This window comes from Pantherophis guttatus, chromosome 1 (genome assembly GCF_059756535.1).
Source record: "Pantherophis guttatus breed Tessera chromosome 1, ASM5975653v1, whole genome shotgun sequence".
NCBI lineage: Eukaryota > Metazoa > Chordata > Lepidosauria > Squamata > Colubridae > Pantherophis > Pantherophis guttatus.
This window is the reverse complement of record NC_142063.1, coordinates 348,152,906-348,165,528: the sequence shown is the minus strand read 5'-3', so window position 1 is coordinate 348,165,528 and position 12,623 is coordinate 348,152,906. Positions and strand designations below refer to the sequence as shown.

Genomic DNA, 12,623 nt, shown 5'->3' with positions numbered 1-12,623 from the left:
TTAAGTCTGAGCCTGTTGACTCCCATCCAAACCCTCACGGCCTCCAGGCACTGGCACATCACATCCACCGCATCACTGAATTGACACGGGGTAGAGATATACAGCTGGGTATCATCCGCATATTGCTGATACCTCACCCCGTATCGTCGGATGATCTCACCCAGCGGCTTCATGTAGATGTTAAATAGGAGGGGAGAGAGGACTAAGCCCTGAGGCACCCCGCAAATGAGGGGCCTGGGGTCGACCTCTGTCCTCCTACCAGCACCGACTGTGACCGACCAGAGAGATAGGAGGAGAACCACCGTAACACGGTGCCTCCCACTCCCAGCTCCCTTAGTCGTCCCAGAAGGATACCATGGTCAATGGTATCGAAAGCTGCTGAGAGGTCAAGTAGCACCAAGATGGAGGAATGACCCCCATCTCGGGCTTGCCAGAGATCATCCATCAGCGTGACCAAGGCAGTTTCCGTGTTGTAGCTAGGCCTGAAGCCAGACTGGAAAGGATCTAGATAATCCGTTCTCTCCAATGACCGCAGGAGCTGAAGTGCCACCACTTTCTCTACAACCTTTCCCACAAAGAGTAGGTTGGAGACTGGACGAAAGTTCTTTAATTCTGCTGGGTCCAGGGAAGGCTTCTTGAGGAGGGGTCTTACAACCGCTTCCTTTAATGGTTGCGGGAAGGCCCCTTCCCTCAAGGACGCGTTAACTAAAGCCTGGAGCCAGCCTCGTGTCACCTCCCTGCTGGCTGAAACAGCCAGGAGGGGCACGGGTCCAACAAACAAGTGGAGGAACTCATCACTCCTACAGCCTTGTCCACTTCCTCAGGAGTCACAGGCTCAAATTCATCCCACACAATAGGACTAAGATCCGCCCGTCATCTCGGTTGGAATTGCCCAATCAGAGTCCAGGTCCATCCGAATCTGAGCGACTTTATCTGACAGAAACTGCACAAACTCCTCAGCTCTACCCTGCAAGGGATCCTCCACTCCCCCTGCATTAAGGAGGGAACGAGCCACCCTAAATAGGGCGGCTGGGCACGAATCAGCAGATGCAATAAGTGCGGAAGAATGCGAACATTTTGCCGCCAGTTTCGCCACTAAATAAGTCCTAATAAAGGCTCTTTGATCCCTCTTTCAAACCAGCCGTCCTGTCTGCCCAAAATATGGACTTTCCTGTCTTCAAAAGAGGGGCCTTTTGTCTTTCAAAGGCAGATGGAAGTGCTGAATCTATTCCTGATGGGCTTGTTCTCCTAGGCTGCGCCTAGGAAGTGGTTGTTTTGTTTCCCCAATGTACAGATCTGCACGACTCACTGCGTTGTACTGCATTTTATGGCCTCAATGACTCACTAAAACAATGCAAATGACCCGCTTTCTGTAAGGAGTATAAATCCTTCCGTTCTCCACCATACAGGCAGAGCTGAAGGATGAGACGCGAAATGTCTTCAAGGAAAAACCAGAAAGCCCAGTTGCCTCTTGGAAAAAAAGCACCTTTGGGACAACCATGGCCGGGGGGATGGAGCAGCTCCGTAGACAGTGCAAGAATCACATCAGCACGACCAGCTGAAAAGCACTTGCCCTCCTGCAGGAAAAACGAGACCTTCGCAAAGGACCCTCACCTCCGCTGCCGTCTATTAATGCCTTCACGGGTCCCGCGACGTCCACTGCGGCCGAAGAATTGGAAGGGAGCGAGGAAGGGGTCGCTAAAGCAGGAAGGGGGCTTGGGCTGACCTTTCCATCTGGAGACGAGAGGAAAGCAAATAGTTAGGTCATGATATCGTTACATCTCCCAGATCTGGGTAGACTGCTAAATCTGGACCTTGTAGGTCATCTAGTCCAACCCCTCCACCCAACCAGGAGGCCCTACACCAGTGATGGCTAACCATTTTGCCATCGCGTGCCAGTAAGGGGGGGGGGGCGGGGGAGGTTCACGTGCGTGCGTGCCCACACCCATAATTCTCTGCGCCCTGCCCCGTGCATGCGCGTGTGACCCCCCTCCCCCCCACTCCTGGCACACAATGGCCTGGTAGGCCTGTTTTTCTTTCTGGCTCCAGATCCTCTCTATGCATCTGGGGAGGGCGAAAACAGCCTTCCCCACCCGCTCAGAGGCCCAGAGAGGCTCTGGAGGCTGGGGACAGCAAAAAAGTCACTTCCTGTCCAAATGGAAATTGGGAACTGGGCTGTTTCAGACCTCCGAGGGGGTGGGGAAGGCTGTTTTCACCCTCCCCAGATGCATAGAGAGGATTTGGAGTCAGGTGAGAAAGAAAAACAGGCTTTCCCCACCCCCCAAATCCTCTGGAGGCAGGAAACTGGCTGTTTTCCTACTTCTGATGGGCCCAGAAGGCCCGAAAATCAGCATGCACATGCTGGACCTGAGCTGGTGTGCCAGGCGACATGGCTCCTCGTGCCACCTGTGGGAGTCCCTTGGGAGTTGGGCGGCATAGAAATGTGATAAATTAAATTAAATTAAATCAAATCAAATCAAGGCCCTACACCATTTCTGACAGATGGCACTCCAGTCTAATCTTGAAAGCTTCCAGTGATGAAGCTCCCATAACTTCTGAAGGGAAGCCGTTCCATTGGTTGATGGTTCTCACTTGTTATTTATATTTTTATAACCAAGCTACTACAATGAAATAGCAACAGCACTTAAGACTTATATACCGCTTCACAGTGCTTTGCAGCCCTCTCTAAGCGGTTTACAGAATCAGCCTATTGACCCCTATTGAGACCCTATTATCAGGGGTGTCCAACCTTGGAACTTTTAAGACTGGTGGACTTCAACTCCCAGAATTCCCCAGACAGCATGAGAGTTGAAGTCCACCGGTCCTCAAGTTCCAAGGTTGGACATCTCTAATGTAGGGTGTTAGGATATGGTTTGAGCCTAACAAGTTGTCCAGGCAATATATGTGTTCTGTGACTTTAATATGAATATCTATTGTGTAATTTTAAGGCTTTAATGCTGAGTCATGCTGTAATTAGGTAATGACTGGTTGTGAGAGTATTTAAGCAAGGTATTGTAACGTGTTCAGTTGCTGCTATGATATGCTGCCGTTGATGATGAAGCTGCTATGATATGCTGCCATAATGAGGAGTTGCTATCTGCTAATCATCGTTGGATGGATCTGCAACCATCCTGGTTTGTGAACCAGAGTGAGTTTGTTATTCTAACCAACTACTGTTTGTTGGGTAAGAAGATATCTGTAACTACCGGACTGATTTAACTGGCAAAGACTTGGAATTTGTTTAAAGACTATGAGACTGTTTTTTTCTACTATAAAGTAAGCTTTTGATAAACCAGTTTGCATATCTCTTATTCATCGCTCTCAGCAACGTTTCCTTGTGCATTTACTCTGCTGGTTGGTAACACAACACCAATATCCTTAACATAGGGTTTCACGCTTGAGCAGGGGGTTGGGCTAGATGACCTCCAAGGTCCCCTGCGCCCTACAACATTCCAGACAAATGGCCATCCAGTCTCTTCTTAAAAGAGTTTTTTTTTAAAAAAAAACCTTGCCTTTGGAAACAGAGGGGCTTTTACTCAGGATTTCTGGCGGGGGGGGGCAAATGCCCAGAGCTCCCCCCAGTCACCTCTTTACTCACCTGGAGGTGGGGCTGACGAACAAAAACCATGGGCGGGGGCTACGGCAGAGCCTCCTTCCCCTACAGCCGCTGGGTGAGGCGTGAGTGCCCATGTGGCAGAGACAGGGGAGTCCGCTGCGCCCAGATCTGTAGCTAGCAGAGGCCCGATCGGCGCCTGAGTGTTCTTCTGTGGCCACGCCGTGGCAGCTTCCAGGCTGAAGCAAGAACTGGGGAGCGAGGCCAGCAGGGTGGTGACGGGCACGGCGACCTTGTGGGGGCACGAGACAGGTCCTGCGGCGTTCTCCGTTTTCACGATGGCGCCAGCCACGTGGTTGAGGAGCCCGCAAGCCGCCGGAGGAGTGGTGGGTCTTGGCCAGGGCTGCTGCCGGTGAGACAAGGACCCGCCCTGCCCGGTCAGCCTGGGCGAAGCGGGCACGGAGGCCTCGCCGTAGAAGCTGGGGCCGTTGATCTTCACCTCTGCGGCGCCAAGGCCGTTCGACGTCCCGCAGGGGGAAGGTTTCTTGGGCCAGTCTGCGGAGGAAGGGTAGGGGGTCTCGTCCTGCAAGGAGTTCTGAGGGATGAGCCCCGAGGTGCAACTGGGAGGGGGAGCGTTGGGCTTGTCCGTCGCCTGGTACGGACTGGCGAGGGAGCCGTCAGCCGCCAGCACCGGCTTGATGTCCCCTTTCTCCACCTGCTCCGGGTCCCAGGAAAAAGGGGCCTGCTTGGCCGATAAGTGTTTGAGGATGCTGCACTGCAGGGCCACGATGCTACACAGCCACTGAAACAGAAAGGACGGCCACAGGTCAGAGGTCAGGAAGGAGGGTCGACGGTCAGCTCTGCCCAGCCTTGCTGCCCCCACTTCGGTCCGGCCGTTTGTTGATGGGGCTTGTCTGGTGTTGCAAACCGACCAGAGGGAGCTGTAAAACGCCACGGGGCGGTACACAGGCAGTCCTCGACTTATGATGACAATTGAGCCCAATGTTTCCGTCACTAAACGAGGCGGTGAATTTTGCCCCGTCTCGCGACCTTTTTCACCGCAGTTGTTGCGAATCCCTGCAGCTGCGAAGTTAGTAACGGGGTTCTTAAGTGAACCTGGTTTCCCCGTTGACTTTGCTTTCCAGAAGGCCACAAAAGGGGGGGATCATGTGACCCTGGGACGCCGCGACCGTCGTAAATACGAGCCAGTGGCCGGGCGTCCTGAGTTTTGATCATGTGACCGCAGGGATGCCGCACCGATTGTGTGAAAAAAAATCCTAATTCACTATTTGCAGGGCCGTTGTAACTTCGAACGGTCACTAAATGAATTGTTGCAAGTCAAGCACTTCGTGTCTTAAGCGGTGTTGCTATAGTCCAGGAACTCTGCGTCCCTCGGCCTCCAGAAGCAGCGGAGGGAGGTGTGTCTGGATTCAAGCAGGAGTTCCTTCCTGGGAGAGAGCTCTCACCCTCTTCCCAAAACAGGAGTCACTAAATGAGGAGCCCTGCTGGCATCTGCCAAACGGCCATGAAATCGGAAGGCGTTTCCCTCTGACCAGGGTCCCCTCCTGTGGCCAGAGCTGCCACAAACTGTCTCTGAATGTGGCGTTTCCTCTTCTGGGAAGTTTTTGCACCAAGCAAAAAGCTATTTTGACTCACCGGCCCTTTGAAATCTGTTTTAAAATGCTGGCCCTTCATTTCTTATTACAACCGACTTACAACCATTCATTCAGTGACCGTCCGAAGTTACAGCAGCAGTGAAAAAGGCGACTTACAACCTGTTTTCACACTTACGACCAGCTGTAAAGTCACACGGTCAAAATTGGTCACAATGATCGAAATCTGGTCACAAAATTGGTCACATGATGAAAACCCCCCCAAAAATTGGCCACTGGCATGTACTTATGACGGTCCCAGGATTACGTGATTCCCCCCCTCCTCTTTTTTTAAAAAATTTGATTTATATGCCGCCCTTCTCCGGAGACTCAAGGCGGCTTACAATGCGCTAAGCAATAGCCTTCATTCTTTTGTATATTTATACAAAGTCAGTTTATTGCCCCCACAAACTGGGTCCTCAATTTACCTACCTTAGAAAGGATGGAAGGCTGAGTCAACCTTGAGCCTGGTGAGATTCGAACCAGCAGTAATTGCAGGCAGCTGGATGTTAAATGCTGCCTTAGGAGGCATTAGCCTCCTACGCCACTCAGGCTCCTAATTTTGTGACTGAACAGAGTCAATGGGGAAGCCACTTAACAACCGTGTGGCTAACTTAACAACGGCAGAGATTCGCTTAACAGCCGTGTCGACAAAGGTCGTAAAACGGGGCAAAGCTCTCCTATCCACTGTCTTGCTTAGCAGTGGAAACGCTGGGCTCGATTGCGGTCGTACGTCGAGGACCATCTACATTCCAAACCCACTCCATGGTTCCCTTTTGCTCTTCTAGCAGTCCCTCAAAGCCGACTAAGGAAACTCCCTGGGGCAGAGGTGATGATAGGGGTCGACCCCCCATCGACCGTCCGTCGAGGGAAGGAGACTGGCCCCACTGATTTTCTGAGGGTGCTGGGAGGACTCAGCTTGCTCTGTTGCCCCAGCTCTGAGACCCAGACAGGGGGGGCGTCTGATGCAGCCTGGCAGGAGGGCGACCCATCCCGCCCCCAATCTGCAACAACACGTGGCTTGCTAGCCGTTTTACCTCTTGCTGTTCCGACTGGGCGGCTAAGTGCTGGGAGGGGCTGCCAGGGGGCTTCTGCAAAGACCCCTCGGAAAAGCCATTGCAAATCAGCTCCCCGTCCCGGATGGCCGCGGGCGCCATTAATGCTGGTGGGATCCGATACTGGGACTTGATGGCCTCTGGGACCTGCGGGCAAAGAGAAGCGGAGGAGAGAAGTTGGCACAGCCATCGGAGGATGCCTGTCAGCCTCCACTTTTACTGCTTTGGCTGCCATAAGAAACGGGAGGGGGGAGAGCTAGGGGGCCGGGGGCGGGGGGGAAGCGTGCTGGAGGACTTTGGAAGAAATGAAACTGAATCTTTGAAGCTGCTGTAGGGTCAACCGTCGTGGCATTCCTGATTGATGACGCTGGCAGACGTGTGCTTCCACCTGACCCCTGGGAGACCTTTGGATTGGATGATTTACGATGGACAGTGGGAGGGGACGCTTTCTATATGCAATTTTCGCGCTTATTGCCTTTAATTTCAGCTTTCCTGGGTTGCGTTCACTTCATTTCCTAGTAAAAGTACCTTTCTCTATAAATCATGGAGTTTGGGTCATTCTTTCCTGGACTTTGAAGGAAGCACACCTGACAGTGCCCTTCCGAGCGGCAAGGCTGCCATCTCCTGGCAGAACCAGGGCATTGCAAGTCAGCCTGCAAGGATTGCTGGGATCACCCAACGCGGGGTGCCACCTCATAGTTTCAGCCTTGAGGGCAGCCTGCCATAAAACATGGGGGGGAGGGGGAGGGGAGCAGTAGGGAGGGGGAGGGGATGATAGAAAAACGAAACCAACCCAAGAGCCCTCCGGATATCTCAAAAGAGGTGCCAGACAGACCTCAGAAAACAACATGAGGGTCCTCTCTCTGAGCTTGCTCGTTTTCTTGAAGACGTTTCATGACCCATCTAGGGAACATCATCAGTGCTAGTAAGGAGTGGGGTTGGAGGAGGAGGATTGCGAGGTCCTTGGCGCTCTCTGAGCTTATTTTTCTTGCAGGCATTTCATGACCCAACTAGGTAACATCATCAGTGCTAGTAAGGAGTGTGGTTTGCTGTCCGTTTATACTCTGGTAGAGCTTGCCCAGTCAGCGCTGGTGGTCCGAGAGATTCTTTGGTTGGGCTATTTGCTGTTGGCTTCTTTGGCAGTTTCTTGATTGGGGTATTCCAATCCAGTACTAGCACTGATGATGTTCCCTAGTTTGGGTCATGAAACGTCAGCAAGAAAGGCCAGCCAGTTCGGAGAGCACCAAGGACCCCTCATGTCAAACCTTGAGCTACAAATATTCTCCTTTACTATTACCAAAACAACTCATTTGAACTTGATTGGACACTAGAAAGATGACCAGGGAGGAAGGCGTGAAACAAGGGGGAAAGGAACAGAATGAACGAGTTGGAGGGGACCTTCAAGGTCTTCTAGTCCAACCCCCCCCCCCCCCCCCCCCCCGCTCAGAGAAATTTCAGACGAAGGGTTGTCCGGTCTCTCTTTAACCTGGCCTTGCGTGGGAATCTTCAGATCTGGCTTTCCTATGCTGCAAACCAATTAGCTTTAGTAAAAGTATACCTTTCGCTGCAAATGGGAGTCGAGGGTCTTTCTTCCCTAAAGGTGCAAGCTGGGACAAGCCTGACATGGGGGTTTCCTACCTTCAGACCCTTCCTCTTCCCCGACTGGACCACTCGGCGGTTGGGTGGGTGCTTCTTGTGGATCCGGTTCAAGAAATCCACCTTCACCGCGTGCTGCGAGATGGTGTCCTGGAAGCGGTCGAACACCTGACACCGGTTGCTCAGCGTCATGTTCTTCTGGTTCAGCTGAAAGAGACGGAGCGGCCTAAGGGAAACCGGCCGGCCATTGCTCCCCCGCAACCCTCTCCCCCCGCAGCCCCCCCCCCCGACCACGAGGCGAGACCCTGGCTTACCACCACATGCTCAATGTGATTGGGGCACATCCACCTGCCCAGCGGCATGGCCGTCAGGGGGGGCTCCAGGCAGTCCATGTGAAAGAGTAGAGGGCAGTAGTCACACTGGATCAGAGGGGCCACTCGGCAGCTCCTGGAAAAGAATACCAGGAATCCTTACTCCGTGGGGAACGTAGAAGAGGGGGGACGTCCTCTTATGCTTGGCCTGTTCCGGTGGTCACTCACGCTTCCCTGTTCATCATTCTCACGCTTCCCTGTGACCTCCTGTTCATCTGGGAGACAGGGGCTGATGGGAACTGGACCTCAACCCTGTGGCAAGCTCCTCTGGTAACGTCAGAAGGAACTTCACTTGGGACTTCCCCAATCGTGGGGAAGCAGAAGGAGAGGCATTCCACCAGAGGATTCCGAAGGAAAGGACCTCGGAGGTCTTCTATTCTCATCCACTGCTCAAGCAGGAGGCCTTACACCAGTGGTGAAATCTAAAATTTGTTTCTACTGGTTCTGTGGGCATGGCTTGGTGGGGGGTGGGGGTAATGTGACTGGGTGGGCGTTACCATTTTTTTTTTCTTTTAAAACCATTTTTTCTACCACCTCTTCGGCGAAGAGGTGGTAGAAAAAATGCTTTCAAAAGGCTCTGACGATCCCAGCTGAGTTGCCTGATCGGCAGAGGCTTTTTTTCCTTTTAAAAGCCTCTGCCAATCAGGCAACTCAGCTTGGATAGTCAGAGGCATTAAAAAGAAAAAAAAAAGCCTCTGCTGATTAGGCAACTCAGCTGACGATCCCTTTGACGATCCCAGCTGAGTCGCACGATCATCAGAGGCTTTTTTTTTTTTTTTACTTTTAAAAGCATTTTTTTGGCCGAAGAGCTTGTAGAAAAAATGCTTTTAAAAGAAAAAAAAAAGAAAAAGAAAAAGCCTCTGATGATTGTGTGGCTCAGCTGGGCATGGGGGGGGGGGCCGGCAGGGATTTTTGCTACTGGTTCTCCGAACCACCCGCCTCCATCGCTACCGGATCGGGCGATCCGGTCTGAACCGGAAGCATTTCACCCCTGCCTTACACCTTTCCAGACAAATGTTTCTCTAGTCTCTTCTTCAAAAACCTTCAGTGATGGAGCAGCCACAACTTCCTGATAAAGGAGAATATTTGTGTCTTAAGCTTGAAATGAGGAGTCCTTGGTGCTCTCCGAGCTTGGTTGTTTTCTTGCAGATGTTTCATGACTAGCTAGTATCATGAGTGCTAGTATCGATGGTGTTACCTAGTTTAGGTAACAAAACATCTGCAGGAAAACAACTGTGTCCAGAGAGCACCGGGGGCCCACAACTTCTGGGGGAAAGCCATTCCACTGACTGGTTCTTCTCCCTGTCAGGAAATTTCTCCTTAGTCTTAGTTCCAGGTGGGTTCTTTCCTGGAGGGGCCAGGCCAGCGAGGAGGGAACCTTAAGCTCAGGTGAAGGCAGGGCATCGCTTGGGATGGGAGGGAGGGAGGTTTAAAGGTATTGGAAAGAGGGCGTGTGGGGGTACGTGCAGTGCTGCTGAGCTCCTGAAACGGAGAACACCCCCTGTTCCCAGGTGCAGATATAAGACCCCCGGCCCAAGCCCAGCCGGTACCTGCTGCAGGTGAAGCAGACTTTCACTGGCAGGGGAACCAAACCATTGTGGTCCAGCTCATGCTGTGCTTTCTTGACATTCTTCCCGGAGGTCTCTTCCTTTCTTCTTCGCTTACTAGTACCTGGCAGGGCAGAACAGGAAGTGAGTCGCTCTGGGGGTGGGATGGGTGGTCTCTAAATTTGATACAGCACAAATGCACGCACACACGCACACACACACAGAGACAGAATAGATGACAGGTGATAGATCTCTAAATGTGATGCACACAAGCAGACAGAAATAAATAGATGATAGGTATGTAGGTTGATGATATATCTATGGCTCTTTAAATTTGATACACACAGGGAGGAGATATAGAGATAGATCCCTAAACTTGATACACACAAATACACACACACACACACACACACAGACACAGAGTGTCAGCGTTCCAGAAAAGCACAGAGCTGACACAGAATGTATAGATGACAGATAGATCCCTAAATTTGAGACATATAAACATACATCCACCCGGGGGATGATAGATGATAGATAAGATCTCTAAATTTGATACACACAAGCAACATAGACAGAGATAGATGGATGGATAATATATAGGTAGGCAGGCAGAGACAGACATAGATGGACAGATAGATGGGATGGATGATAGACAGGCTGATACAGAGATACAGATCTTGATAGACATATAGATGACAGATGATAGACAGACAGACAGACAGACAGATAAGGCTAGGCAGATACTGGGGATCCGAAGGGGGAAATCTGTGCCTGCCCACCCTCAAGTGCAGGGGTGGGCAATGATGGCCCCCCTTTATCACCTGTGGACTTCAACTCCCAGAATTCCTGAGCCAGCAAGAAGTCCATAGCTCGTAAAGGGGGCCATTGTTCCTCAACACTCCTCAAGAACAAGACCGCCCTGCTTGGCTCAACCACCGGACCCATGTTCCTGGTCCGGGCAATGCTGGAAGCCAAGCAGGAGCCCCCCAGGATGTTCCTCTGGTCTCTGCCCAGCCCCTTGCAAGGAGCCGCTACACCTCAGGCCGCCGGGCGGTGCTGCCGCTCCCTCACCTGGCAAGGCCGTAGTGCAGGTGAGCTCATTGGGCAGCTGGAACTGGGTGGGGTTCCTTTCCATGGCGGCCGCGATGAGCAGCTCGAAGGGTCGCTTCAGGTGGGGCTGCCCACCCTCGGCTTCCGCCCCGGGGGCCGAGTCATCGTCCACGTCGATTATGTCCTCGTCCACGTCGTTCTGCTCCGAGTTGGGGGTGTCTGTGCTGGTGTTGGAGGTCGGGGTGCCGGGCCGGCTCGCTCTGCGCTCCAAGAGCCGGGAGTGGGGAAGGGTCCGGAGGCTCCCACCGCCCGCCCGGTCCAAGTAGTCGGCATCGCTGGTGGGAGACGAGGTCCTCTTGCCGGATTTGTCAACCAAGCCATTCATGTGACCGAGTTCCTTCTTCTGCTCTCTCTTCTGCAAGGCACAAAGCAGCGGTCAGTCTTCCCGGGGAAGCCCCTCGGCACTCTGTGTGTGTGTGTGTGTGTGTGTGTGTGTGTGTGTATTGGAGAGGGGGGGGAAGAAAAAAGAGAGAGCAACAGAGAGAGAGAGAAAGAAAAAAGAGAAAGAGAGGGAAAGAAAAGAGAGAGAGCAACAGAGGGGGGGAGAGAAAGACAGAGAGCAAAAGGAAGAGAAAGAGAGACAGAGCGAGAAAGAGAGCAAGAGACAGAGAGAAAAAGAGAGAGAAAGAGGAAAAATAGAGGGAGAGAGAAAGAGACAGAGACAGAAAATATCTCTCCCCAGAACCCCAAAAAAGTCACTGTGGGGGCTGTTTGGTGACAGTTTTTCTGTGGACACAGGTAGTCCTTGACATATGACTACAATTCAGCCTAATTTTTCCTTTGCTAAGCAAGACAGTTTTAAAGTGACTTTTGCTCATTTTTTACGACCTTTCTTGCCACCGTTATTAAGTGAATCACAGCAGTTGTTACATTAGTCACGTGTTTGTTAAGTGAAACCTGGCTTCCCCATGGTCTTTGCTTGTCAGAAGGTCGCAAAAGGGGATCACGTGACCCTGGGGAACATTGCAACCGTCATAAAGATGAGTCAGTTGCCAAGCATCAGAATTTTGATCACCTAACCCCGGGGAGGCTGCAACGGTCGTAAGTCTGAAAAATGGACATAAATTGATTTTTTTCAGTGGCAACTTTGAACGGTCACTAAATGAACTGTTGTAAGTCGAGGACTACCTGTATAGGACTACTTCAACTTATAACCATTTGCTTAGTGACCGTTTGAAGTCACAGTGGCCCTGAAAAAAAAAGAAAAAAAAGAAGTAACTTTAGAACCAATTTTCACACACTTGTTGAGTTCCCTCAGTCAGGTGATCAAAATTCAGGCACTGGTCAACAGATTTATCTATTTGATTGATTGATTGATTAATTGATGGTTGCCGCGTCCCAGGGTCATGTGACACACACACACCCCGGACCCTTCTCAGGTGGCTTCTGACGAGCGAAGTCAATGGAGGAAGCCAGATCTGCCTGACAACTGTGTGATTTCCCTTAACACCCGGAGGGATCCGCTTAACAACCATCGTAAAAAGGTTGCAGAATGGGGCAAAAGCTGACTTAACAACCGCCTTGCTTAACAACAGACATTTTGGGTAGTTTAAGTCGAGGATTACCTACACTGCCTGGTAGTCGAGTACTGGCTGGGCAGTTTGAAACCAGCAATAAAGGAGAATATTTGCAGCTCAGGGGTTGAAACGAATGATTTGTGTGTGAGGGTGTGGGGGCTATAATGAGTGTCACAATCACACAATGGACTGTGTGTGTGTGTGTGTGTGTGTGTGTGTGTG

At 51.7% G+C, this 12,623-nt stretch overlaps 1 protein-coding gene across 2 annotated transcripts in view; it reads right to left on the bottom strand.

Annotated features, from left to right (window-relative positions):
• Positions 1-12,623, bottom strand: part of PHF12 (PHD finger protein 12) — a 51,928-nt gene that overhangs the window by 8,657 nt on the left and 30,648 nt on the right. For both annotated transcript variants that reach the window (XM_060685120.2, XM_060685119.2), the window contains exons 4-10: positions 10,846-11,239; positions 9,778-9,898; positions 8,171-8,303; positions 7,899-8,063; positions 6,243-6,407; positions 3,599-4,355; positions 1,615-1,734 (exon numbers count right to left, since the gene is read on the bottom strand). In XM_060685120.2, coding sequence (XP_060541103.2) covers positions 1,615-1,734; positions 3,599-4,355; positions 6,243-6,407; positions 7,899-8,063; positions 8,171-8,303; positions 9,778-9,898; positions 10,846-11,239 — 1,855 coding nt within the window. The remainder of the gene's footprint in view (positions 1-1,614; positions 1,735-3,598; positions 4,356-6,242; positions 6,408-7,898; positions 8,064-8,170; positions 8,304-9,777; positions 9,899-10,845; positions 11,240-12,623) is intronic.